Below are 27143 nucleotides of genomic sequence, written 5' to 3'. Positions count from 1 at the left end.
GCACCTGCTACTTGTCTGGAGACAGAGAGGCCACATGGCAAGGGACACATGTGACCCTGACGAGATGAGAATGGCTGCTGGCTAAGCCAGCCAGGGAAAACAGGATGGAGAGTCCTGCGTCTGGACGGAACTGAATTCTGCCAACCACCTGGATGAGTTTGTAAGCAGGTTCTTCCTTAGAGTCTCCAGACAAGATCTCAGGCCATTCACCATCTGGATTTTAGCCTTACGAAACCCAAAGCAGAGAAACAAACCAACGATCACCCCACAAATCTTCTGACCTACCTGTGAGATAATAAAGGGGGGGTGTCTTATGCTAAGTTTGTGATTTTTTTATGGCAGCAATAGAAAACTAAGGCTGCAATCGATGGCGGTGGGGGGTTGCGACAGGGGAGGGAAAGGAGAAAAGTCAATCGAGGCAGCAGGGTCTGGGAGCATGACCCCAGATGTATGGCCATGACCAAAAAGAGGAAATGGCAAGTTATCTGATGTGGCTACAACATAATAAATATGAAGAGAAGAGCAAACAGAGACAGGAAGATTGGTTGGGGAACGCACACCAAGAAAGACAATGGTAGCACTTATCTGTCGAACAGATTAGGCTGGTCCAGAAGCCCTAGGAAAGATGATCAATCAGAAGTAACCTAGATAAGAGATGACAAGACCCTAAACCTGGAGGGTGGCGTCTGGAATCAATACAAGTGTGCAAGTTCAAGAGATGGTTCTAAAGGGGGATCAGCAGAACTTGATAAAGTTAAATGAAGACCCGTCGGAGAAAGAAAAGGTGACTTCGGTATGTCAGGCTGCATGAATCAGAGGATGTGAGTGCAATTAAACAAGAGAAAGAGGGGGGCTGCATGGGTTTTTTTGTGTTTGTTTTTTGACACCAAAGGGGAGGTTCCTTAATTCTGTTTGGGGCGTGCTGTGTTTCAAGCGTCTGGGGAGGAATTTATAACAGGGACTGCAACTTCAGGGGGCTGGAAGTCACTTCTAAGGGCAAGAAGGGCCAGCCAGGAGCGGGTCTAAGAGACAGGTGAGGACAGAAATCCCTTCCCCGAATACCAAGGGAGCAGGGGCCCAGGTAAGGGAGAAATGCTGGAAAACCAGGTTTTGTGGTGGCCACAGAGAGCGGGAGGCAGTGTCAGTGCACAAAGAAAGTGCCTGAAGGGGATCTCGAGGGCAGGGAAATCTGGTGGCAAGGAAGAGAGGCTGAATTTACCAGAAACAACATTCAGATGGTCAGGGTCCTAGACAAATGGCAGTGAGTAGACTGGAGCCCTTCAGAGCTCAGCATGGCAGATGTACCTCCCACAAGCGTCTGGTCTCTGGAGTCCAAAGCAGGCTGGGGGGAAGGGCACAGGGCTAGAGACGTGAACACCTGAACGGGGACCACGTGTCAGCAGCTGCCGTGGGCAATGGGGCAGGTCTTGCAGAAAGGACACAAAGTCTACCAGAGGGCGGCCAACATTGCTGGGTTATCGTGGATGGCCAAAGATTGTTTGGAAATGACCGTCAGGTCATACTGCAAACACGTGGACTCGCGAGTTTGTTGGTGTGTATGCACAACCCTCCACGATGATACGTGTCTGCACGTACACACTACAGGAGAGGGCCTGGGTGCCCGGCCACACGCCAGGGACCAAGGACTTTTAGTTAGTTAGTTAGTTAACTCATTTGTGTTAGTCATCTCTCCATCCAACCTGGGGCTTGAACTCACAACCCGGAGGTCAACATCAGCATGCTCCCGCGACTGATCCAGCCAGGCACCCCCAGGGACCAAGGACTTTTGAAAGCAGGTTTGGGGGCTGCCTGGGTGGCTCAGTCAGTGAGGCATCTGACTCTTGCTTTCAGCTCATGATCTCACGGTTCATAAATTCGAGCCCCGCACTAGGCTCTGCACTGGTAGTGTGGATCCTGCTTGGGACTCTCTTTCTCTCTCTCTCTCTCTCTCTCTCTCTCTCTCTCTCTCCGCCCCTCCCCTACTTGGGCTGTCCCTCTCAAAATAAATAAATAAAACTTAAAAAAACAAAAAGAAAAGCAGGTTTGGTAGTTCGCAAGTGCACGTTCTGTGCAACAGTGTGAGACAGCAATAGGGACAGGGAGGGCTTGTCCGGGGCAGTGGGATGCCCGGAGATGCGGATGCGGGATGAGTGCCGTAAGGGTTCTGCCCCTGGCACTCCGGCCTCATCAGTCCCCCTGCGCTCCCTTCTGTGCCGCGGTGGGTGGGACAGCATTCCTGGTTGCTCACAGGTCAGTGCCCCTCGCAGGGCTGCAGTGTCGCAGCTCTTTCTCGTCCCTGCAGTTCTGTCTTTTGTTCCGCCTGTAGAGCTGCCCTGTGCCTCATCCCTCTCCAAGAGCAGTCGTCAGCCCCATCCCCAGAAAGCCTTGGCTGGAGACCCACGTTATGTCTTCATGAAATGCCAGTCTGATGGCTGTTCCAGGACAACTCAGGAACACATAAAACACACCACAGATAAAGTCCACATTTCCTTCCGCATAACAGAGCCACTCAACACGTTCCCGTGAGCCTCTCACACAGACGGCTCGTGCAGAATCTTAGGGCAGGACATCTGAGTCACAGTGCCAAGTGCACATTGCCTTTCTGACCCTTCCTCGCCTGGAGGCTTGGGGCAGGGAGCTGCCCTTTCCACGTCTCCGCATCCACATCTGGAAAATGTGGATAAAAGACCTCACACACGTTTTCTGAGAAATAACAGAGTCAGGACGTATAACCGCTGCCCGGCAGCAGGTACACAGGCAATAAATACTACCTACTTTTGATTTAAAGTGACTTTTTTTTGGTACTTATTTTTGAGAGAGACAGAGCATGAACGGGGGAGGGTCAGAGAGAGAGGGAGACACAGAATCCGAAGCAGGCTCCAGGCTCCGAGCTGTCAGCCCAGAGCCCGACGTGGGGCTGGAACCCACAAACCGCGAGATCAGGACCCGAGCTGAAGTTGGACGCTCAACCGACTGAGCCACCCAGGCGCCCCACTGCTTGTGTTTTTATGTAACTATCAGAGGTCCTCCTGAGAGAACTCTGGTTTGCGAGGCACTGGATGTTATCGTCGGAGCTCATGGAAAGCTCGTGAAGTGTACAGAAAGGAAGCCAAGTGTTGCCAACCACCAGGAGATCTGGACGTGGAGATGTATTTTTGCAGAAAAGATATCTCCTCCTCTCTCTCGTTCTCGCTCTCACGGTGAGCTTTCCTGCTTCTCTGCTCTCTGCTCTCAACTGCTTCACCCTTCGTCTCTCCCTATCACCTCCCCCCATGTCCCTGGCTTCTCTCCAAGACTGCAGTCACTAGATGGTGGCTCCAATGTCACCCGGAGATATGACTCTCATCACAGTGTCTTGGCTGGACGTCTTCCAGCCAGATGCCTGGTTTCTGATAAGAATTCCTGGTAAGAAATTGGCCCCCACTGCCGCCCTCCCCTGCCAACTCCACAAGAGGATACGTTTCTTATCACTCAGTAAATGCCTTCATTATCTATCCCAAGCTGCTTGTGTGTATGTCTGGGGGACACCGCGGTGAGCTGAGACAGGGATTACCTAGTTCAGAAGCAGGGGTTTGGGGGCGGGGGTCGCTCTAGAAGAGAGTTCTAGATGGACTTGTTACCCTGAAATCCATCTAGTACAGGCAGTCACGCATGGGATTTATAGCACCTTCCCTCCCTGTACTGGCAGTATTTACTTGATTGCGGAGAGTTTTATATGGCACCTCAGAGTCAATAAGGAGAAAGGAGGAACAGCCGTCTCTCCTCAAAGAAATATAGGTTGGTGTCGATGTCATATCTCAAGACAGTCACCGCTTTATTGCATCTGCTACTGTTTGCATTCATTCATAATCCTGATGTGACTTCAATTTGCCTGTGACATGACATTGGAGGCTTTTGCGAAGACGCCTGGTGCAGAGGGGAGAAGGTGGGAGAGGGGCAGTGAGGCAAAGGAAGAGAGCAGAGCTGAGCACCTGTGTATCAGGGTCCTTTCCTCCTCCGTACCGGGAGACACGGGAGCCCCTTGTAAAAAACAAAATGACGCTTTCCCTTCGGAAAAAGGTCCCAAGCCTTCTCTACATTTCTTCTCCGAAGCACAAAAGCACAACTCGCGGAGACTTGAGGAAGCACTTCTGGGTTTTGCACAATATTGCAGAGAGGCAGGTGTTTTAGCCCTTCCCATCAAACAGCTCCGATCGTCACTTGCCTAGACTGTGGCATCGTGACTGACCTCCTACGGAGACAAAACCTGGGACTTGTGGGTCCATCGCCCCCTCGCCTTGCCTGACCTGCGTGGGCTCTGAAGGTGCCAGGGACGCGGCACGGATGCGTAGCAGCTGCTACTGTTTAATTTCTGAGAAACATTCCAGCCGCTCTCTTTAAAACCTTTCAGGGCTTGCCTCTTCGATGATACCTCTATCTCAGGCCTCACGACGAACACCTACAAATGCATCCTCGAGGGGCGCCTGGGGGGCTCACTCGGTTAAGCCTCTGATTCTCACTTTCAGCTCAGGTCGTGGTTTGGGGGGCTCACTCAGTTAAGCCTCTGACTCTCGCTTTGAGCTCAGGTCACGATCTCGTGGTTCGCGGGTTCGAGCCCCACATCGGGCTCTGTGCTGACAGTGCGGACCCTGCTTGGGATTCTTCGTCTCCCTCTCTCTGCCTCTACCCACACCTGCTCTCTCATGCACTCTCTCCCTCTCAAAATAAATAAACATTAAAACAAACAAAATTTAGTGGGTCCTCAAACATGGACACGCACACATGCCCACCAATTCAGACACACATGCAGGTACTTACACACACACATGAATTCGCACACAAACACACGCACACAAACACAGGACCGTTTGGGGGCTTGCAATCGCCAGAATGCAGAATAACGTTTCACCCTCCCTTCCTTGGCTCTTTTCCTGCCTTCTGCCTAGAATTCCTTTACTGCTGTCTCCACCTACTGAAACGACTTCGCTCGAGAGAAGCTCCTTTTTCTCATAAATTGAGAAAATGCTTCCTCCCTCCTGGAAACAGCGTGAGAGGAAAATGACGTAACGTAAGCAACAGTGATAACACACTGGGGTGTAAGTCTCAACTGCCCTTGGGCATCTATGTCTATTCTGGACTCCTTCCATAATTACGCAATCACCTGAGCCTGAAGCCCCCTGCTAAGGACTACATTTCCCAGACTCCTCTGTGGCTCAGCTTGGGCATGTGACACTGTTCTAGCCAATGAGCGGTAAGAGCCACACACTGTCCAGCTTCTACAGCAAGGTCCTAGACAGAATGGGGATGCTTCCCACTTTCCTCGTCTTCCTTTCCCCAGTGAGTGTAATGTCACATGTTTGTGAACCGCCTTGGAAAGCAGCACCCTGAGGATGACCAAAGAACAAGATGGAGGCAGTATGAACCCCTGACAAAAGTCTTAATAGGAAGGCGCCCAAATACCAGTGCACATTTCACACGTGCAGAGAAATACACTTCCGTGTTGTGTAAGTCATATCTAATCTCTACCTCTGCCACTAGTGCAGAGCCCTAGATCGCAACTACTACCTGCAATAATCAGAGCCCCGGATCCCAACAATATCTGCAGTAATCATGGCTGAGGCAAATGATGAAAGACCCAAAGTTCATCTCGTGGTATTCAGCTCGCTTCTCTGTGCCCTGCTTGCTCCAGATGGGGCGAGGGAAGCCGTGGGGGTCTTGAGACCTCCCAAAAGATCAGCCAACCTAAGAGAGGTGTTATCCTTCTCTTCCGGGGTGTTTCTTCATGGGTCTTGTTCAGCTCACTCCTTCCATGCAACCCTCAAATGTCTGCGCCCCTAGAGCTCCCCCTATAGCCAAGCGATCACTGTCCCCATAATCGTTCGTCATATTCTCTTTGGTAATCTCTGAGACAGAGGGAGATCCCATCAAGGACCACACCAAGAGAAGGGGATTAGACATGGTATCTATTCTCTGTGACCCTCAGCTCCACACTGATACAACCGCCCACATCCCTCTTTTCCACAGAAGCCCTCCCTTAGACCCTGGAGATGATTACAGGGGTACCAGCTACCCTCTATGCACATTTATATTCCTGCTCTCACTCTTTTATTTTGCTAATTCATGGATTTCTTTTCTTAAGATTTTATTTTTAAGTCATCTCTACACCCAACATGGGACTCGGACTCACCACCCTGAGATCAAGAGTTGCCTACTCTAGGGGCTCCTGGGTGGCTCAGTCAGTGAAGCATCCGACTCTCGCTTTGGGCTCATGGTCTCGTGGTTCACGGGTTCAAGCCCTGTGTCAGGTTTTGCGCTGAGAGTGTGGAGCTTGCTTGGGATTCTCTCTCCCTCTATCCCTGCCCTTCCACCTCCTCCTTCTCTCTTAAAAGAAAAAAAAATAATAAGAATTTTTTAAAAATAACAAACAACCAGAAAGAGTAACATGCTTTACTGGGCCAGCTGGGCGTTCCTGGATCTGTTTTACATTAACTGGGCCGATTTAGTGCACAGCCTGACTATCCTCTAGGTTCTACTCTGTGCTTCGCATTGGCAATCCGCAGTGACCACAGCACAGGAAGTCTTGGATCACACAGAGCTGGCAACGCAGCTGGGGACAGGAGGGATTACAAGCCACCACCAACAACTGGGTGCTGACCAGAGCTATGAAGGTGCCGCCACCCCAGTGACGAGAAAACACAGCTGAGTCAGGGCAGGGCTCTCTGACCGGGCCACATTTGAGCACAAACCTGAAGAGACAGAGCCAGTGACCTGGTTCCACCAATCACACACACTTGGAGGGGCTCAGGGAGCTCTAAGGCAGCCCCAATTTACTAGGAGTGTTGCTTATGTTGGGAAGGGTATGTGGGTTTGCTTCTAGAACCCACGTCTAGTGTCACAGACACCAAGCAGTGGGCAGAAACATTCCCAGTGGAAGCTTGGGTGTCCCTGCTGTGTGGGTCCCTTCCTGGCTTCACTGCCCCTCGCTGTGTAGCCTCAAGACACGTTCTGTGGCTTCCCGCCATGTTCTGAGAGCTAATATCTTTTAAGGTAATGTTAGTACATACCACTGCAAGGAAGAATCCTTCCTGCTCCTAACGCTGATTTCTGATGTACGGGTCTTCTGGGTTCTCTGTCACTGTGGGTCAGGTTGTGACACCAGTCCCTCGAAACTTTTGCTATTGGACTATCACCACACCTTTGCTCCAGCAGCTTACTGTGAAATAATGCGGTCCCCACGCGACACTAATAGAACTGTTCACACAAATTCCAAGGGAGACTCTGAAATAACATGGCAGTACTCCGTCATGATGCAGCGGCCCACATCACCCAGAAGGGTTTAGGTAGTTTTGTCTGTTTGCTTTTCTTATAATAGTAACATGGTAACACGAGATAAACATCTCTATGGAGAGCTCATAGACATCCTGGCAATCTGGAGGTTACAACTAGGAATCCCTGCCCCAGAACATATGTAAGATCTTTACAACTGTCCTGGGTCCCCTACTAGGGAACATCCTTTCGTTTGCCTCACCTTCTATATCTGGTCCAGTGTCAACTCCTGTCCATGTCACCTTCTAAAGAACTCTTGCATTTGTCCGTCTTTCACGTTCTACAGAGCTTCACCCAAGGCCAGGCCACCATCACCTCTCAATTACACTATAGAAATGGCCATGTACATAGTGAGCCCTCAACTTCTCCCCCGCCGCCGGCCCCCAAAACACCGCTCTGTTCTTCTCTGCAATGTGCTAAGAATGATCTTTCAAATGTGATCAGCCCTCTCTCCTGCTTCAAATCCTCCAGAGGTGTCCCAAATGTTTAAAATACAGGTGAAGATCTCCATGGAGACATTTCACAGCACGGTCCCTGCCTTCCTCCAGCCCCATCTCTCCCGAGTGTTTCAACAATGCTCATGAGCTGCTGGCATGTTCTGTGATGGTTAATTTTACGTGTCAACTTGGCTGGTCTATGAGGTGCCCAGATTTTCAGCTAAATGTCAGGCTGAGGGTGTGCCTATGTAGGTGTTTCCGGATGAGATTAGCGTCTGAATCAGTGGACTGGCAAAGCCGGTTGTTCTCCCCAGCGTGGGTGGACCGCATCCAATCCACTGAGGGGCTGACCAGAACAAAATGGCAGAGAACTTCACCTGCTGTTGCTGGTTTTAAACACGGAGAAGCCTATGCAGGAAGTTAATTCTTTTAATAACCGTTGAGCATGGAAGAGGACGCCAACCCCCAGGGGAGAACTACAGTCAATCTTAGCCGACACCACGATTGCAGTCTGGTGAGGTCTACGGCAGACAAGCCAGCTAAGTTGTGCCGGACTGAGGCTTATGGACCTGTCGCACGACAAATGGGTATTGTTTTATGCTGCTAATTTTGTGGTAATTCATTACACAGTCACGAAAACTATCTAACATAGTCCCCTCAACATCTATGGGAGGCACAGACTTCTCTGCCACATGCCGTGGCCAAACAAATGTGGACGGGAATGACCGTTACAGGCATAGATCTTAAGAGTAGCATGCATTTCTGCTTGACCTTTTTGGGCTTTTGTCCTCTACCTCTGGGTCCCCGAATATAATAGAAAGAGCACAGCCACACCAGATAAACTGCAGACAAGTGTGCAGAGTAATAAATGCATATTTTCATGCCATTGAGTTAGGGGTTGTTACACAGCATTACTGTGGACATACCTAACTGATACATGACCATTTCCCAGAGCCAAAGCCTGGGCCAGAGGAGTACTCTTCTTTGAAGGTCTACAGCTATGGTTTTCTATTACATGGACTTACACATATGAGGCACTAGCATCAAGGGGCTGATGACCCAAAATCATTACCAAACTGCCTCAAAACCAAGAAGCTGACAATAACCAAGATCATCCCATGCAAGTATAGGTCTATTCTGAATCAGATCGACGGAACGCCACCCACTCAAACGCATGGAACTGTTTACACACATTAACCGCATCGTACATACCTAAGAAATTTTACTTTTTTAAGCCGTCAAATGATACAGTTCTGGCATTAACAATCTGTATAAAGTTGAGTCCTTCTGTGATTTGTCTAGCAGTTCAGGAAGTGAGTCAGTTCTGGATGCTACTTTAGATGGATTCCACTTTGCACTTCATGTCTTTAAATCCCCCCAATGCAAAAACAGCTCAGACAATAAGAAAATAATGAACCAATCAATTTGATTGGTGGGGTATAGCAAAGACATACAAATTGTTAAATCCCGTTTTAAAGTTTTAATTCTATGACTAAAGTTTAATTATCATTGCCAAACCTCAAGGATGTGATCTCTCAGATAACTGAAAGTTGAATGATGTTATATACCATTTGGGATGATTTTAATTAGTCCAAGGCCCTATTCCTGTTATTATCTTCAAACACGAGTCAAAACTATCTTGAATCTGTTATCTGCCAAGAAAAAAAAAATAACTTTTGCTTTGTGGCTCTGGTATTTTTCTTCCTAGAGCTAGTTAAATTTGCCTTTTTATTTTTTTATTGCTAAAAACTTCACTTTACAAATATACCAATATATCCTTTGGAATTTGGGACCCAGAAAATGTTTGGAATGTGCTATTACAGAATATCTCATGAGATATTCAGTTTATTTCAAAGTAGCCTAAAAGAAAGATAAGAAGTTGTCCACTAAAGGGGCAAGTGGATCCAAAAAACATAAAAACAGTCATTTAATGAAAAATGAAATGTGTTGGATATATAAATTTAGAGCATTATGATTCTTTTTTTTTTAAAAAAGGTTATTTATTTTGAGAGGAGAGAGAGAGAGAGAGAGGGAGAGAGAAGTAATGTGAGTGGGGGAAGGGCAGAGAGAGAGGGGGGGGGAGAGAGAGAAAGAGAGAGAGAGAGAGAGAGAGAGAGAGAGAGAGAGAGAGAGAGAGAATCCCAAGCAGGCTCTGCACTGGAGTTTGAATTCCCAAACCGTAAGATCATGACCTGAGCCGAAATCAAGAGTCGTATGCTTCACCGACTGAGCCACCCAGGCTCCCCAGATCATTATGATTCTTAGGGAAACATTACTTGCAATAGAGCCAGAGAACTCCAAAAATGTGTGTGCCTCTTTGAAATATCACGTTAGAACCCTCATCTATGAAGAATTTTTCCAATATAGAAGTCACTGAATCACACAAAAGAGGCGTATGCAAATACATACACTCGGGAGACAAATATCATCACAGTGATTTATGCAGTGTATCTTCAAACACTAAAGTGTTTATGTTCTGCTTATCAATGAAGATGCTAAATTTTTTTTAAAAAGTTTTAAACGATTATTTATTTTGACAGAGAGAGAGAGAGTGTGTGAGTGAGCACACGAGTAGGGGAGGGGCAGAGAGAGAGGGAGACACAGAATCCGAAGCAGGTTCCAGGCTCTGAGCTGTCGGCACAGAGCCCGACGCGGGGCTCGAACCCACGAACCGTGAGATCACGACCTGAGCTGAAGTTGGACGCTCAACCAATTGAGCCGACCCAGGTGCCCCAGGAAGATGTCAAGCTTTAAAATACTGTAACACAATTGCGTTTGACGAATGACACAATGGTGATAATTTCTGAAGATGAGGTCACGGAAGTTTCCATAGTATAGTCTTTCTACTTTCTGTTTGAAATTTCCCACCATACGTTGTTATTATGCTCAGCAATGTACACTTTCTATCTTGTCTTCCCGTCTGGAAAAGCAGGGAGGAGACTTTAAAGATTTTAAAATTTAAATTTTCATCTGTGCCTCCCTCATGAAACACGATGATGTTATTGTATTCCAAGCTATTGTTCCAAATTGCGGAGGCTTCGATGGGCAGATTGGAAACATGTTTTCAGCGTAAACACCATGCCATCCCATGAAAATTACAAAACCATCTTTACTAATATCATATTTAATGTAAACACACAAAAGCCACAGAGTGTGCTGTAGAAGTTCATGTCATATTTTAGTGTTTGATGAAGAGATCTTGCTTTGTAACACCTGAGGTATTGGCAGCTAAAACAAACCACTAAGTAGTCAGAAAACTGAGTGCGTGCTGGAAAAAACTCTCCATTTCTGTGCCAAGATAGATAAAGGAAAATCTAGGGCAATGAGATTACCTCCCTGCACTGGCAAATCCATACTTTACGGCTGAGGAAAATATTCACTGACCAAATAGGAAATGGTTTGGAGTACTATTTCAGTTTGTTTGTCCTTTACATACTACAATTAAAACAGTAGGAAAGATAGCAAAACAGGTCTTAATATGGTACTTCTGAAACATTTCCTCATTGCGTAATGGTCTCTTAAGAGGATAATTAAAATGTGTCATAGAAAATATTCATGGTTAATCATAATGATGCCTTGAAAGTTCTGCTGCCACTGTCTTCACCAACCTGCCTTGTCAGGCACTAGAATCTGTCGTGTTATAAAGACTGAATTATTTTCTGTTGATAGTCCTCAAAATTAGTGATTTGGGCTAACATGCATCGGCTGGGTCAAATCTTTTTCCTTCTATAGTATGCAACTTTCTGTGGTCATATTGCAGAGGGGGTCAGTCCGGATAAACAACAGAATACAGAAGTGGACGGGCTAGGTCCGTGCATTACAGAAAGTTTCACAATGGATGGGCGATGGTAATTATCGACGGTCTTCACAGCGTGTGCGTTTACATGGCTGCCTGGGTGGCAGTAAAGACAGTCTTGTCACTGCCATTAATTTCTAGAAAGGCCAACGTGCCATGTAGCTGTTAGGGACACTGCTCATGGCCAGATCTCATCAGAAGATAATCCAAGAGCACTGTCATTTCCTCGAACCAATGTCTGCCTCGTCAGGAGGGATTTCTTGTATTTCTCCAAAACGTGTGAGAAGCAGAGAGCACAGAGACCCTCTTCTGCAGAGAAATATGTACTTTCAACGCATGGTAAGTGATGAGCTGACACTCGGTGCCTGCGCGTTTTAGACATACAAGACAGTGAGGGGTGGAGCTTAAATTCTGGCTTTTCTGCCAGCCCTGGAGCTAAATAGTTGTTTGGACACAAGCATTAATCAAGCGCTTTCCTGTGTATTATCTAAGATCATTGCAAATGGAATCTTACTGGGTAATTGCCACACGACGGCCAATGGCACGTCATCATCTCCAAAGAGAACGGCTCCGCGAACACAAGTGGGGATGATTAAGCCTCCATACTGCACACCCATCTCTGACCGGCCTCCCGCCCCCTTTCTCCCAACGTTAACATACAACCCGTTGCCTCGTTTGTTGCTTCGTGATTCTAACGGTCGTCACTGTTGAATGTAAACAACTACCCAGGAGAAGAACCATGTATCGGCTTGGACAGTCTGTAACACTGCCTTGCTGTAGTGCAAATTACACAAGATGGTTTTTGGTCTTTCCCGAACACACGATGCCCTTTAACTTGCCATGGAACATAATAGCACCATATAATTTTTGTTAGCACTAGAATTCACTTAAACATTACTAGGGTGGGGAAAAGAAGGGCACACTTAATTCAAACCATGAAAGGTTGAAAGATGGTTTCCTCGCATTCGAAGGCTAATAGCAGGATGCAAATAGACATCGGTGTTCCAACTCCCCTTTTTACTTTAAACGCACTGTCCAAAATTGTAAACACACAATTAAACAGGACTGAACATTTTAAATACATGGAGGATGGCATTCACATGTAGTGTTTGTTGTTGTTAAAGCCAAAGAATTGAACTTGCAGAATAGTTACTGAGTTTCCGTGTGATGTAACATGTTATCCCACAATAATCTGCCTTCCTAAAAGCCACTCAGGAAAGCTTAGCAGACGTGTATAATGCTGAAGATACCACCAACCTAAACATTGATTTCTGTTGCTTTCTTTGTTTTGTTTTGTTTTACACTGGCCCAAAAGCCACCTCATTTTTCCTCTCTTCCAACTACTTAAAATATCCTTCTAAGTCCGATGAAGCCTCAAATATTCCAGCGTCCAAAACTTTGCAGGATACCATAGCATGCATGGTCTAAAATTGAGCAATGAAGTATTTTGCAGAATCTAAGAATTCTTCCTTTGCAGAACCACACGAGCTATCCAAAATGAACATGCCATCTTGTACGACCTGCACATCTCGGTCAGTAAAAGCAACATTGGTAGCAAATCCAAGGATGACGGGGCTGTACAACGGCAAACAGACAAGCACAAAACCAGGTGCCTGTTTGTTTGAATGCAATAAATCAATCATAAATTTGAACTGCATTTTCACGATGGGCAAGCTCAGATTGCTTCTTTCACGGTGCAAAGATCTCAAGTCTGCAGGCTAGCTCATGGATTCGACACATGGCTTTAATTGACACACAGTTCTTCTGTGTTCCTTGCTAGGCGAGTCAACATAAAAAGTGCTGTCACGGACTTGTATATCTATTTAATTATACGATGCCACAATCTAGCCAATACTGGTACATACTGTGGTCGGGGTTGTGCACTGCACAAATTTAGATTTAGGAAGCACTCTTCCCACTAAAGTGTGTTAATGTGGCTCCCAGAGTTGTGCAATAGGATAGCATGTGTGGTCATATACAGAGATCATGAAAATCTATCCGTTTACTGATTTTATGTTTTTAAGGTTTCATTTTATTTATTTAAAAAAATTTTTTTTAATTTATTTTTGACACAGAGAGAGAGAGAGAGAGAGAGAGAGAGAGAGAGAGACAGAGCATCAGTGCAGGGGATGGGGGGCATAGAGAGAGGGAGACACAGAATCTGAAGCAGGCTCCAGGCTCCGAGCTGTCAGCACAGAGCCTGACGCAGGGCTTGAACTCACGGACTGCGAGATCATGACCTGAGCCAAAGTCGGACGCTCAACCGACTGAGCCACCCAGGCACCCCAAGATTTTATTTTAAAGTACTCTCTACACCTAACATGGAGCTCAAACTTACAGCCCTGAGATTAAGAGTCACATGCTCTACCGATTGAGCCAGGCAGGTGCCCTCTGTTACTTATTTTTGAAACCGAGAGGTCACTACATCCATCTAAAAGCATAAAGCAACATATTTACATCTGGTCCTCTGGACCTGTTTCCTCATCTGTAACAGGACCATCACAACATCTATCTGACAGATGAATAGTGAAGATTTAGTAGATTAACCCACAGAAGTACCTGGAATCGAGCCTGAGATGAACGAGTCTAACCCAAGATTACTCCACATCGTAGCCCCTCTCATCGGCGTGGGACTTTGTACCAGTTCCTGCCTCACCAGCAGCGTGATGCAATGCACACTCCAAAAAGTCACTTTATCTCCGCTCCAGATGTGCTGGCTGGGAGCAGGTCTCCCCGATCCAAGCTCTAACGGATGGCCTGTCTGATACCACTCTCTCTCAGCACGTTCCAACCCAGTGAGCTTCTCCTGTTGGATAAAATGCCACGCGCGTCCTTTCCTGAATTACCTGAAGCCCCCACGTCTCCCAAACTCTTTGTATGGCACTTGCTGCCTTCAATTTGAGAGGGACCACTTTCAGTCCTTGCTGAAGAATGTCTGGATGCTAGCTGGTTATGGAATGTTTTCCACCCTTTTTTTTTTTTGAAGTCAAATTTACTTTTGTATTATTTTTATTTTTAATATAACTTACTGTCGAGTTAGCTAACATACAGTGTATACGGTGTGCTCTCGGTTTCGGAGATAAGTTTCCATGATTCATCCATTAAATAAAAAACCCAGTGCTCATCCCAACAGGTGCCCTCCTCCATGCCCATCACCCATTTTCCCCTCTCCCCCAGCCCCCATCAACCCTCAATTGGTTCTCTGTATTTAAGTCTCTCATGGTTTGCCTCCCTCTCTGTTTGAAATTTTTTTTTCCCCTTCCCTTCCCCCCATGGTCTTCTGTTAAGTTTCTCAAGTTCCACATGAGTGAAAAAACATGATATCTGTCTTTCTCTGTCTGACTTACTTCACTCAGCATAATGCCCTCCAGATCCATTCACGTTGCTGCAAATGGCCAGATTTCGTTCTTTCTCATTGGCAAGTACTATTCAATTGTATATATAAACCACATCTTCTTTATCCATTCATCAGTTGATGGACATTTGGGCTCTTACAGAAAAGCAGGAGATGCATGAATGCCATGAATTAATTGTAAATATTAAACAGTTTACGTGGTTCTTATTTCAAACGTTGGTGAAAGAAATTGGCTTTAAAACATTACGCTGTCTTTTGATCTTTTTCTAAGACTAAAATCTGATCAACAAAACTAAAACAACACAGTGACTGGAGTCCTTTACATAATCACAGGAAATATGTTTTTAAGTATTTAAAAGGTTATAAAGTTTACAGGGAATTCAAAGAGTATTTTTTCCTTCCTTCCTTCCTTCCTTCCTTCCTTCCTTCCTTCCTTCCTTCCTACCTACCTTCTCTCCTTCCCCTCCTTCCTTCCCTCCTTCCCTTCCTTCCTTCCCTCCCACCTCCTCTCCTTCCCTTCCTTTCTTCCCTCCTTTCCTTCCTTCCTTCCTTCCTTCCTTCCTTCCTTCCTTCCTTCCTTCCTTCCTTCCTTCTTTCCAGTTTATTTTTATTTATTTTGAGAGAGAGAGCCCAAGCAGGGGAGGGGCAGAGAGAGAGAGAGAGAAATTCTAAGCAGACTCCCCACTGCCAGTACGGAGCCTGATGTGGGATTCGAACTCACAAACCATGAGATCGTGACCCGAGCTGAAGTCAAGAGTTGGACGTTCAACTGAGTAAGCCACCCAGGTGCCCCTAAAGGGTATTTAATAGGGGTGCCAGGCTGGCTCAGTGGGAACAGCACATGACTCTTGACCTCAGGGTCATGACTTTGAGCCCCATGTTGGGGGTAGAGATTACTTAAATATTGGAAAATTCTGCCATTGTAAATACAACCATCTGTCAATATTTGTAACATAGTTTGAAATCTCCTATCTTCTTCTAGCGAATGAAGCAAAATCTAGTACTCCAAGTTTGAGAGGAGTCAACGTTGAAGTCATCATTGATTTGTTGGTTGTGTAACGTACTCAAGTGTGCCTACTCACTCCCTTGGTCTACACTACAATCATTTATCCTCAGTTCTGGGCCGCAGTCAATGGCTGGTAGCCCCATTATATTTTTACGCCGAAGTTTATCTGACCCCCACCCCCACACAGTTGATCACCTGCATAAACCACATTTCCTTTATCCACTCCTCCACTGATGTAGGCCACGGCCACATCTTGGCTATCGTGAATGGTGCTGCGGTGAAAATGGGGGTGCCCATACCTCTCTGAGATCCTGCTTTCAGTTCCTTGCCAACACCTGAGGCTTGCTTTCTTTCTTTGTTTCTTTCTCTTTCTCTCTCTCTTTTTTTAAAGTAACACACACCACCCTTCAGGGGTGCCTGGGTGCCTCCGTCAGTTAACCGTCCAACCCTTGGTTTCGGCTCAGGTCATGAGTCTCATGGTTCACGAGTTCGAGTCCCGCATCGGGCTCTGCACTGACAGTGTGGAGCTGCTTGGGATTCTCTCTCTCCTTCTCTCTCTGCCCCTCCCCTGCTCACAGTTTCTCTCTCTCAAGTAAATAAGCTTAAAACAAATAAATAACCTTAAAAAGGAAGGGAATCTTTTTAAGATAATCTTTCAATCTTAAAAAGGAAGGGAATCCCACGATATGCAACAACACGGATGAACTGTAGAGAATTTATGTCATATGAATTAAGTCAGTCACAGAAGCATAGATACTGCTGAGCTCTACTTACAAGACGCATCTAAAACAGTCCACCTCCCAGAAGCAAACAGCAGGATGGACGTGGGCAGGGTCTGGGGGACAAGGAAAATGGGTGGTTGCAAATCGGCGTGTACAAAGTGCCCGTCATACAGGATGGATTCTGGAGGTCTGCTGTGCAACGTGCTACCGACAGTTAACAGGTCTGAATTGCACACTTAAAAATCCAAGAGGTGACGTGTTCTGACAACCTTTAAAATTAAAATTAAAATATAAGAGAACAACACAGACACCCAAGAACGAATGCACGGGACCTCTATGTCGAGCAAGCACCCAGTAAGTCAGAAAAATCGTTTACAATCCAAAGAGCTACCGCAAAACGTCAGGCTTAGAGAGCGTATCACACCTACTGTGTTATTCAAGGTAATGAGTCTGGCTGCTGTGATTCTAACAACCTGCGAATCTCAGTGGCTTACGAGGTAAAAGTTGGATCTTGGTCAGGTTGCAGTTGTTGGGTGACCAGGCAGCTGTCCCCAGCTGCCCCGGGGGGTGACGTGACTCAGGGGTCCGGGCCCTCGTATCCGCATGGTGTTCTTGTCAGAGCCCTTACCTGGATGTTGTGCAGTCTGCAGCCACAGGCAGAGATGTGCAGGGACCTTTCTGGCCAGGCCTGAGTGTCGGTCTCATGGTGCCAACGTGACAACAAGAGAAACGGGAAATGTCACCCTGCCTGGTACCCGCGCATACGAAACTGTCCCATTTGCACCAGGAGAACATTTCTGTGTCAAATGTAGTCACCAAGGTGCCCCGCCCACTGGGGAACAGGCCACGTCTTTGTACATTTACGTAGTTTTGTACACTGTGTTAAATTTAGACAATATAAATTTTGATAGGCAACTCACAGCGCATATTTAGAAAAACACATGCAGTGGAAATTCTGCCTGTAGAAAATCACCACCACAGGTAATAGAGTTTGAAACCTGAGACGCTCACAGGATCGGTGAGGCCAGTCTTATACCCTAGATTTCAATATGACAATGACGGCTTGCTGACCGGGTAAAAGCATACGAAAGCATCGTGCAACTCACCTCTATGAAGATGCGAAGAATCCGCTGGGGGAGATAAACAGAGTCATCGTGAAAAGTCATTTAGACCATTTGAACCTCATGAGTAGGACCGTTTTTATTTTTTATTTTTTTTAATTTTTTTTTTTTTTTTTTTTTTTTGAGACAGGGAGAGACAGAGCATGAACAGGGGAGGGTCAGAGAAAGAGGGAGACACAGAATCTGAAACAGGCTCCAGGCTCTGAGCTGTCAGCACACAGCCGGATGCGGGGCTCAAACTCACAGACCGCAAGATCATGACCTGAGCCGAAGTCAGCCGCTTAACCGACTGAGCCACCCAGGCGCCCCAATGAGTCGGACCGTTTTTAGAGCAAACATTTGAGGGTCTCCGACATGGTGTTTTCTTCTTACAAAACCGGTGAGTCACTACATGAACAATGCCTCCTTTGTGTGAACTCACGGGTACTTTCCAAGCTGCTAGTGTCCTAATTAGGAGAGCTGACATGTCCCTCCCCTTTAGCATAATATTAAGTCCCGGCAAATTACGAGTGCTATATTGAGAGCCCGCTAAACAAAACAATGGTATTAAGTGATGTTCGCCGGATGGAGCTGTGGCAACACAGGAGTCTGTGATGCCAGAGTGAGAGAGAGCCCGACCCTCAGACCCATTGCAGCTGTCCTGGAAGGAGCCTGTATTTAAGGGGGACATGGTCATTTACATCACAAATCACATTCTCTGAGGGCTAAGGAAGGGAGTAATGAGGCCTGAGATCCAGATTGGAGCCTGCAGCAGTCAAAGTGTGTTGTCCACAGACACCTCCCCCTAAGCACCCAATTGAGTTTTCGCGAAGCAGTGCTGGGTCAAATGACGGGCCCCCTTCCCCCCACCCCTGGACCCAGTGTTCACACACATCTTCCTTGCCCTTCTTACTGCCACAGGGCTTTATCCGGACTCTGCTTCGGTCTTCCAAAGGATTCAGAAGGAATCCAGTCCCATGACAGACCAGAGAGGCCAACGTTTCCCGTTTCAAAATTTAAACCCTGCAGAATTCTCTGCTCCACGTATCTGTCAAGGAAAGGAGGGCGTTTCACTTGAGCACAGGGCTAGTTGAGACTTTCACGGGCCCATAAAGGAAAAACACATTAAATAGGTTTTCAGATAATGACATGAGGGGCGCCTGGGTGGCCTGGTCAGTTGACCATCCGATTCTTGGTTTCGGCTCAGGTCATGATCTCACAGTTTGTGGGTTCAAGCCTTGCATCGGGCTTTGTGCTGACAATGCAGAGTCGGCCCGGGATTCCCTGTCTCTCTCTCCTCTTCCTCCTCCCTGCTTGTGCTCTCTCTCAAAAATAACTACACATTAAAAAAAAAGAAGATAATGGCATGTTACACAAGAACCTAAAATATGTGAACACACTAAGATTCTATTTCACCACCGTGTTGCTACACGTGTGCACATGACCTCCAACCCCAAGGGTTTATCTTTTTCTTTCTGATTTTAAAAGTGATTAAGGCACTTTTTGTGCACCCCTGAAAAGGCCTGAGACTGTGTGTGTGATGGCTAACTAGTCCTGGAGGTGAGGGGCTACCACACTCCTCACCCATCTCTGTATTTCTGAGCCCTTCCCTGAGGCTTTGGGACACGATCAATATTTGTTGAATTGAAACCTGTATCCGCCATTGCTTAGCATAGTAAAGCCCTCCGCGTACCCGTTGAATTGAGTCACACAGGAAAATAGAGCCATACGACACATTTCTTTCAAGGAGAGTTTTATTTTAAGTTTGCATGGGCATTAGAACAAGGTTCTCAGAATCCTTTACCAGCTGCCATCACTTTACAGGTGGCATTCTTCAGAGGCAGACCAGACACTGGACCCACATCTTTTCTCTGCTCTCCTCTGTGTGTCCTTCAGGGCAACCTAATGTCTGTTTCCCTTCTTGAATCCTTCACGATGTAGGGTGGGATTCTGGTTCTCACACAGCGTCACTGACCTTGGAAAACGATGCCTGTCTACACGTTACTGTTTGCTTAGCTTGGCATGTCTATGAAATGCTACGAATGTAGTGATTTTGTTGCGGAAGAATTTGTTGAAACCTTCAAAACCCAGGAAGGTTTGGACATACAAACCTTAGTACGTAATACCACTGAGATTCTTTGAAAACAAGTAGGCTCATACAGCTTTGTAAAACCAACAAACACAAAACCAGGTCGTAAAGAAGGCCTGCTTGGTGTTCCCTGAACAAAAGAATTCAAATTTCCTGCCGTACACCCCAAGCAAAACTTTCAGATGGCAAGTGGTCTGAAATCTAAGAATCACCGTTATTATGACTAAACCTGATTTTTAAATACCCTGATTCGTAATGGTGATTTAACTTATTTTGAGGCAAATATGTGAGAGCTCATTTTATTTCTAGAGGTATATGTATCCTTCATTTGCTGCGAACATTGTACAGACTGAACAACTCTGTACATAAATGTGTATCCACATAATCTGTAAAAGTGCTTTAAATTACTTCATCCTCCAACATACATGCCCACACCATCAAGCGCTGTCTAAAAGTCCACTTGCATGGAGTGTGTTAAACTTTGAATAAACACGATCAGCTGAAAACCTAAGTTCCTAACAGAGGTTTTAAGTAGTTTCTGCCTGGTAACATCAGCAATAATCCTAACACGTTATTAACATGCTAGAGCATTCTTTAATGGTTCCTAAAGTAATACGACAGATTTTTGGCAATTTCTGGAGTGTGAAATCCACATGAAAAGTTGAGAATTCTGTTTGCTTTCCAACTTTCCGCCACTCAACTGGGGAGAGGAGGAAAACTCACTTGCAGGTTTGAAGGGAAAGAAAACAAACATCAAAATCTAAAATCACGGACGTCAAGAGGAACGAGGGCACTATCGCTGATGTTGGAAGTGATTGATGGGGGACGAGTAGAGAGAAGTGTAGCCCGCTGTGGGAACGTGGACAGAGCACACATTCTTCCCACTCAGCCACCCAGGCTCCAGACTTTCCATGTGGCTGTCCTCTCCTGGAACTGAGCCAACATGAGGCCAGCAGACGGTGCTGAGACCCGTTCACAAAAGACATGACTGGGTAGCCACAGGGACAGCAGCTCCTGTCCACGGACCAGGAAAGGAATCCATGCGATGCTGTTGGAGAACGTATACTGTCTGAACAAGTGATGTAAGCCTTGTCCACCCGGGTGCACTCTTTCCACAGTGGGGGCTCACACTCAGGACCCTTCTCCGGCTGAGCCACTGTCTGTCCATCGCCTGTGTGGCCTCGTGATGCCTTGTCCCTTAATTATTGATGTCGGAAGAAAGAGAATTAGAACAAAGTTGTACGTCTCACTGAGGACTGGAGGCATAGGGATTTCGTAGCCGTAGGACATGAGAACACAGAACAAAAGGGCTTACGTTAACTCCTCTGGTCTCATCAGTAAATCCTGCAACCACGAAACACATCACAGCATCACGTGTGGATCATGGATTGCTTACGAATGCTTTGCCCGCAAATCATCCACGTGCCATGCCAGTAATTCTGCATCACGTTGGGACGGATTCCTTTCACTCCAGCCCCCCCACCCCACCCTGAGGTAGCCTTTATTTCAGAATTTCCATTCACCGAAGAATCAGTAAAACCCAAATATAATACTATAAATTATAAAACGGAAATCCCTTCGGGAGAGATTTGTTTTGGGATTATTGCTCCTGAAGGAAGGATTTCCCACAAAGTCTGTTGAACAATACATATCCATCTGTGAGCCTCTCCTGCTTTTACTTCAAAAGTGATCAGCTTCTAGCTTCCTAGTTTAAGTATCTCAGGTTTCTCAAGGAAAGAAATGAACTGGGAGTATGTAAGTATATCTATCATGAATAGCATTTGATATGTGTTCTAAATAATACCGATAATAATTGCCTTCCACGAGCCAAACTGCAACTTAGCATCATGTACTTCATGGCCCTTTGCTCATTGTAAGTTGCATATGTGAAGATTTACTAATTGCTTTTTCAGTGTTATCCCCTTGTTTTGGGGGCTAGGGGAATCATGGCGGCCAACGCACCAGAAAGCGAGGCTCCCACAGGGCTGGGGCTGCCCAGTGCCACCCCGGACGTACAGCTAGTGGCTTGCTCTCCTGGCCTGTTTTTCTCGGTCACACTGGCAAGACAGGCCTGACGGTGAGCAACACATCTGAAGCCACGGCTTCCAGACAATGTTGCCCAGTGACAACTGATTGGGGACCGCCTTCAGGGTCTTGGTGTGACGGTCTACTGCCTGCTGCATGGTGTCGAGGACCTCCTGGAACCGGGGCTCGGTCGCTGGCGTCACTGGGTTTCTCTCTGTGGGGTCTCTGGAAATATCAAACAGCAACGGCGGATGATGGTAGCTGACAGAATGCCCGTGGCAGAAACACACGTGTGTGGAAAAGCAGCCGTTGGCGCCCTCGGGGCTGAACTTGGGCGTGAAGAAGAAGGCCTTCCAGACGGACGTGCCTGTGGTGTACAAGGACAGAGGTTGGTGTGGTGTGGGAAGCATCTCTATTTCACCACGAATGGGAACGTGCACAGAAACTATGCTGCCAGCATGGGAAGCCTTAGTCAGGGATGAAACGGACCTGTTTCGATTCCTTACCCTTAAGGCTCAGAAGAACGAATGCCATAGCCAGAAAGATAAATAAGAAAGCAAAAACACGTGTGAAGGTGCAACTGGTGACACAAAGGTAACAGTAAGAGAATGACCGCTTCTACGAGGCAAATTTACATGGGACCGTGGCATTTTCTTCCTACTGAAAAACATCTCTCTCCCTCTCTCTTTCTTTCTCCCAATCTCTCCTTCTCTATCTCCCTCCTCTTCCTTTTTTCCCAATCCCTAATTCCTTAGGTGATGCTGTGCAGGCAGGAGAAGAAAAAAGCCTATTAATTGAGCTGAGAACTCGGCCAGGACCGTCACTTTGGTCTAATAGACTTTACAGTGCGGAACTGTGCAGCCGCCCTCAATAAACACACACGGACCAACAGAGGACAAGCTCCCAGCCCCGCCACCTCTTGCCCTCTGACGTTTTCAACCTGCAGCCTGTGTTTCTGTTTAAAACAGGACCTTCCAGAAGAGGTAGGCTCACTGCTAACATGGACACGAGAGAAAAGTGCTTGCACACACACGTGCACATGCGTGGTTTTTTTTTTAATTGCTCACAGCAAATGCTTACTCATGACTGAAGCCAAGAAGAATTCATAAATGCATTTTAATGCCTTCCTGATAAACCAGTAACATTCCATCTTTGCAATCTTGAAAGGAATACAGGAAGATACTATAAAGGCTTTCAATACAGAGAAAGACAGATAGCATATGGTTTCACTCTTATGTGGATCCTGAGAAACGTAACAGAAACCCATGGGGGAGGGGAAGAAAAAAAAAAAAAGAGGTAAGAGTGGGAGAGAGCCAAAGCATAAGAGACTCTTAAAAACTGAGAACAAACTGAGGGTTGATGGGGGGTGGGAGGGAGGGGAGGGTGGGTGATGGGTATTGAGGAGGGCACCTTGTGGGATGAGCACTGGGTGTTGTATGGAAACCAAGTTGACAATAAACTTCATATATGAAACACACACACACACACACAAATAAAGGAACATTTGGGTGTTGGCCATTAAAAAAAATAAAATAAAATTATGGCCTCCCCAAGGTAAAAATAAATAAATAAATACATAAACAAACAAACACTAACAAAACAAAGAAAAAACCCACTGAGTTAAACGAATTGAAAGCTGTGTGTGCCAAGGTGAAACATACTTGCTAACAGTGAGAGACCCATTTAATGAATATCTGCTCAGGTATAGATTTATGCACAACAAAATTCTGCGTTTGACAGTTTTTTACTAGTCTGCATTTCAAGTTTGTACAAAAAGCTAATAATTTTTCTTGGTCGGCCGTTCTTCCCAAATGCGTTTAATCAGTGATAAGAACAACAAAAAGAATTCATTCTATGCCTCACCCTTTATAGTTTTCTGTATGCTTTTTTCTGTGTTTGAAATAAAGTTGCTCTTTGGGGGAAAAAAATAAAGGCTTTCATGTGTATATCTATCACAACCAGGTAATCAGAACGCACGCACATGCACACGCACACACAGCACCTACTTTAGTCTTAAGCCACACCAACGTTTCAGAGAGGCCATCTCGAAGGTCTACTGCATAGCTAAGTAAATAGCGTCCAAGGTTTAAAGATGGGGGGAGTAGGGAAGAAAGAGATGGACGCGGTAAGCAGCACATATTTCAAAGCCCACTTTTAAGCACATGACATTATGAATATTAAAAAAAAAAAAAGGATGCGGGGGTGGGGGAAGGCAATTCAGCATTTTCTGCAAGAGCATTGGGCAACATTCAACGCATTAGGGGGCTGTGCTTGGGCCCACCCACAGCTGTCACAAACAACCCAAACCACGTTCAGACCTCGGTTAACATTTCATTTTCTCCTTTCTGAGAAAACCTAAGCATATCAAATCAAGAATTAAATGAGCCTGGGGGGCCAGGCTGGGTGGCTCAGTCAGTTAAGTGTCCGACTCTCGATTTCGGCTCAGGTCATGATGTCACGATTCGTGGGTTTGAGTCCCGCGTCGGGCTGTGTGTGGAGCCTGCTTGGGATTCTCTCTCTCTCTCTCTCTCTCTCTCTCTCTCTCTGTCCCCCCCCCCCCCGCTCATGCCCTCTCTCTCAAAAATAAATAAACTTAAAAAAAATCCAAATTAGGAGAATTCATTGACCCCATGGTAGGATGGTTACAATAGGATGGCTACACAGTTTAAAAATTTAAGTTCTTTCGAAATCAAGTCAGTGTTCCATCATACCCCCAGAGACTGCCTTTTTTAGGGAAGAAACCTGATTTACAAATCGTTATGAAAGACTTGTCTGTTTATTCTGAGGAGCCGAGTGCTCATCAAACGTCTTCTGACAGGGCCGTGAAAAGAGCTTTCTGCGAGTGAAGAAGGGAGCAGATAAAGACAGAATCAGCAGGCACTGACCAACTGGAATCAGGCCCAGGACGAGATCGTCTTGTCTTCCATGATCACTACGGTGTTTTTATGTGCCCCCTCCCCCGCCAGAGAGCCAGAGACCTTCCCACTGTGAAGGACAGACCTCTTGACTAATTCTGTTTCATAATTTGCACGTATCGTCGCAACGGGGACTTTGAGGCATTTACTGACCCACCGATCCAAACACAGAATGAACCAACAGAATGAACTGAAAACCACTGTCCCGAGTGTCCGCGTCACCCTCAAGCAACCCCTGCCCTCAGGTAAGCACGTGCAAGGGAAGGGGAGGAGGCGGAGACCTGGCAACCACCGGGCAAGCGATGTGCGCGTGTGCTCCAAGGGAATCACGGCAAAGAGTTGCTCCACACGAGGACACCTCCAGCTTTGGCCTCGTTCTTGCTGCACGAGGCAGCAGACCACACCTGTGTCAAACCACAGGTGCTCAGCACACCTGCCGTTTAAAGGCCGAATCAGGCAGACAGGCACACACGGGAGGCTGCAGACCATTTCTGAGCATCCTTACGCTCTCTGGCGGACTTCTGAAACTCACATGGGTTTCCTTAACATTCTCTACATCAACTCCTCTTTTCCCCCGGTCCTCTGAAGCGTGACAGATTTTCTCTAGAAGGCTTTTCGGCGGCACAAGCCGCTGCCACTGAGAAGGCATCCCGGGTCGGGGTCAGCGGGGCCATGAGTGTTTGGAGACAGATTCGGGGAGGGTGTTTCCAATCTGACATTCGAGTCGCGTCTCGCTGTGTTTAACACCCCGAGACAAGGCGGCTCCTGGAACAAATTCATTTTAAGGGCCCCTATTTCCCACTCGCTTTTGAGAGCCGCGCACACGGGCTCCATCATTACCGCCTTCGGGCACGCCGGCCCAGATGCTAACTGCAAAACTGACTCAAAGGCTGCTCAGGAAATCTCGGGTGTCCTTGCCCGGGAGCAGTGGGGGATCGCTACCGAGCTCGGACAGGTGTAGAACTAATAATTAATTGTTCTGATTTTTTGCTTGTTTGCTATGCCGTACGGAATACGTGCCTTTTTATTTTCTAACCTGGATTTTAAAACTTCTTGTAAAAAGACAGACGGCTTATTCTCTCTGCTGTTTCTTTGGACCATGTTGCATTTGCTCGACTCAGAGCAGTGGGATTGCATATGATTGCACGTAAGCTTACGAGACAGAGATGCCTTTCCCTTATTTACCAGGAACCTGGGAATCGATACCTTCAGAGCTGTCTTTTCAATGGAAAAGAGCGAATCCCGGGCATGTGATACAACAGGAAGCACATCATGTCACGTTATACTGCTAACAGCTATATTTTGTCCTGTCTTCCAAAATCATTTTGATAGCGTACTTCATGCTGGATTTCTCCATATACTAGAAAAATGTTGTGGTGTTTTAAATATGTTTTTTTTTTTTCTATCGTTAAGAGCCCACTATCCCCTGAGGAAAGATCGATTTTTCTCACCTTGTAACACATAGATATTTTGACCACAGCAGGGTCTTAAGTCATTTATATCAGAGGTCCCAGGACACCAATTACTAAGTTCTATAGCGAGAATACATGACAATTCGGTGGGACATTCTCCAGTTACATTCAGAAGGTGCTTAATTCTGCATAAACGGAGGCCAATCCGCTTTCCACGTGCATCTCACTTGACATTAGTATGGTGGTGACGTGCCTTAGTTATGTTAGAGTGCTACCACTAGATGTTGGTCTGGTGCAGGGGCCAGCATCCTGTGTAGACACCCTCTGTTCTGAGTTCAGAAGCGTTTCCCAGGTGCGCCTGGGTGGCTCAGTCAGTACAGCATGCGATTCTTGATCTCGGGGTCCTGAGTTTGAGCCCCACCCAGGTGGACAGCGTACTTTAAGTAGAAGTGTTTCCTGGTTCTGTGGCTTGTGTAGTAGGATTTGCTTTAGTTCTGCCATCCTTTTTCTTGACATTTGCACACAACACTGGGCTTCCAGTCCTAGCTCCGTGGTATCCTAGCTGTGCGATGCCGGCCATGGCTGTGAACCTCTCCGTGTCCACATCTCCCTTTCTGTGAGCTTACGAAAGTACTGGTCCCTGCCTCCTGGCCTTGCTTTGCGGGTTAAGAACCTGTTCCTGTGCATAAGCTCTGAGAACACAGCCGGGTTTGTAGTCAAGACCACATATGAGTGAGCTGTGAATATACACTGGCAGCCAGTCTAAGTGACAACCACCCTGGATTCTGTCTGCTCTTAACATCCGTTCACTGCAATACATGTCTTAAGACACTTTTTCCCCCACTGAGGATCCTTAAAGCGTTCCTCCTGACCCCAAGGCTCCCTCCTACCTGTTCGCTGTAGCCCAGACCCTGAATGACTCAGCACTGGAGTAATGGATTACAGCTCTGCCTGCTTCCTGCAGCTGTCTGCACCAGAACT

At 46.6% G+C, this 27143-nt stretch overlaps 1 protein-coding gene across 1 annotated transcript in view; it reads right to left on the bottom strand.

The window, feature by feature from the left end:
* Nucleotides 1-19461: 19461 nt before the first annotated feature.
* The window catches only part of STS (steroid sulfatase), a 153454-nt gene continuing 145772 nt past the window's right edge, over nucleotides 19462-27143 (bottom strand). The window contains exon 11 of the mRNA XM_042973771.1: nucleotides 19462-22202. Within this exon, the coding sequence (XP_042829705.1) occupies nucleotides 21829-22202 (374 nt within the window). The 3' untranslated portion in view covers nucleotides 19462-21828. The remainder of the gene's footprint in view (nucleotides 22203-27143) is intronic.

The sequence above is a fragment of the Panthera tigris genome, chromosome X (assembly GCF_018350195.1).
Source record: "Panthera tigris isolate Pti1 chromosome X, P.tigris_Pti1_mat1.1, whole genome shotgun sequence".
Taxonomy (NCBI): Eukaryota; Metazoa; Chordata; class Mammalia; order Carnivora; family Felidae; genus Panthera; species Panthera tigris.
This window is presented reverse-complemented; position numbering and strand designations above follow the sequence as displayed.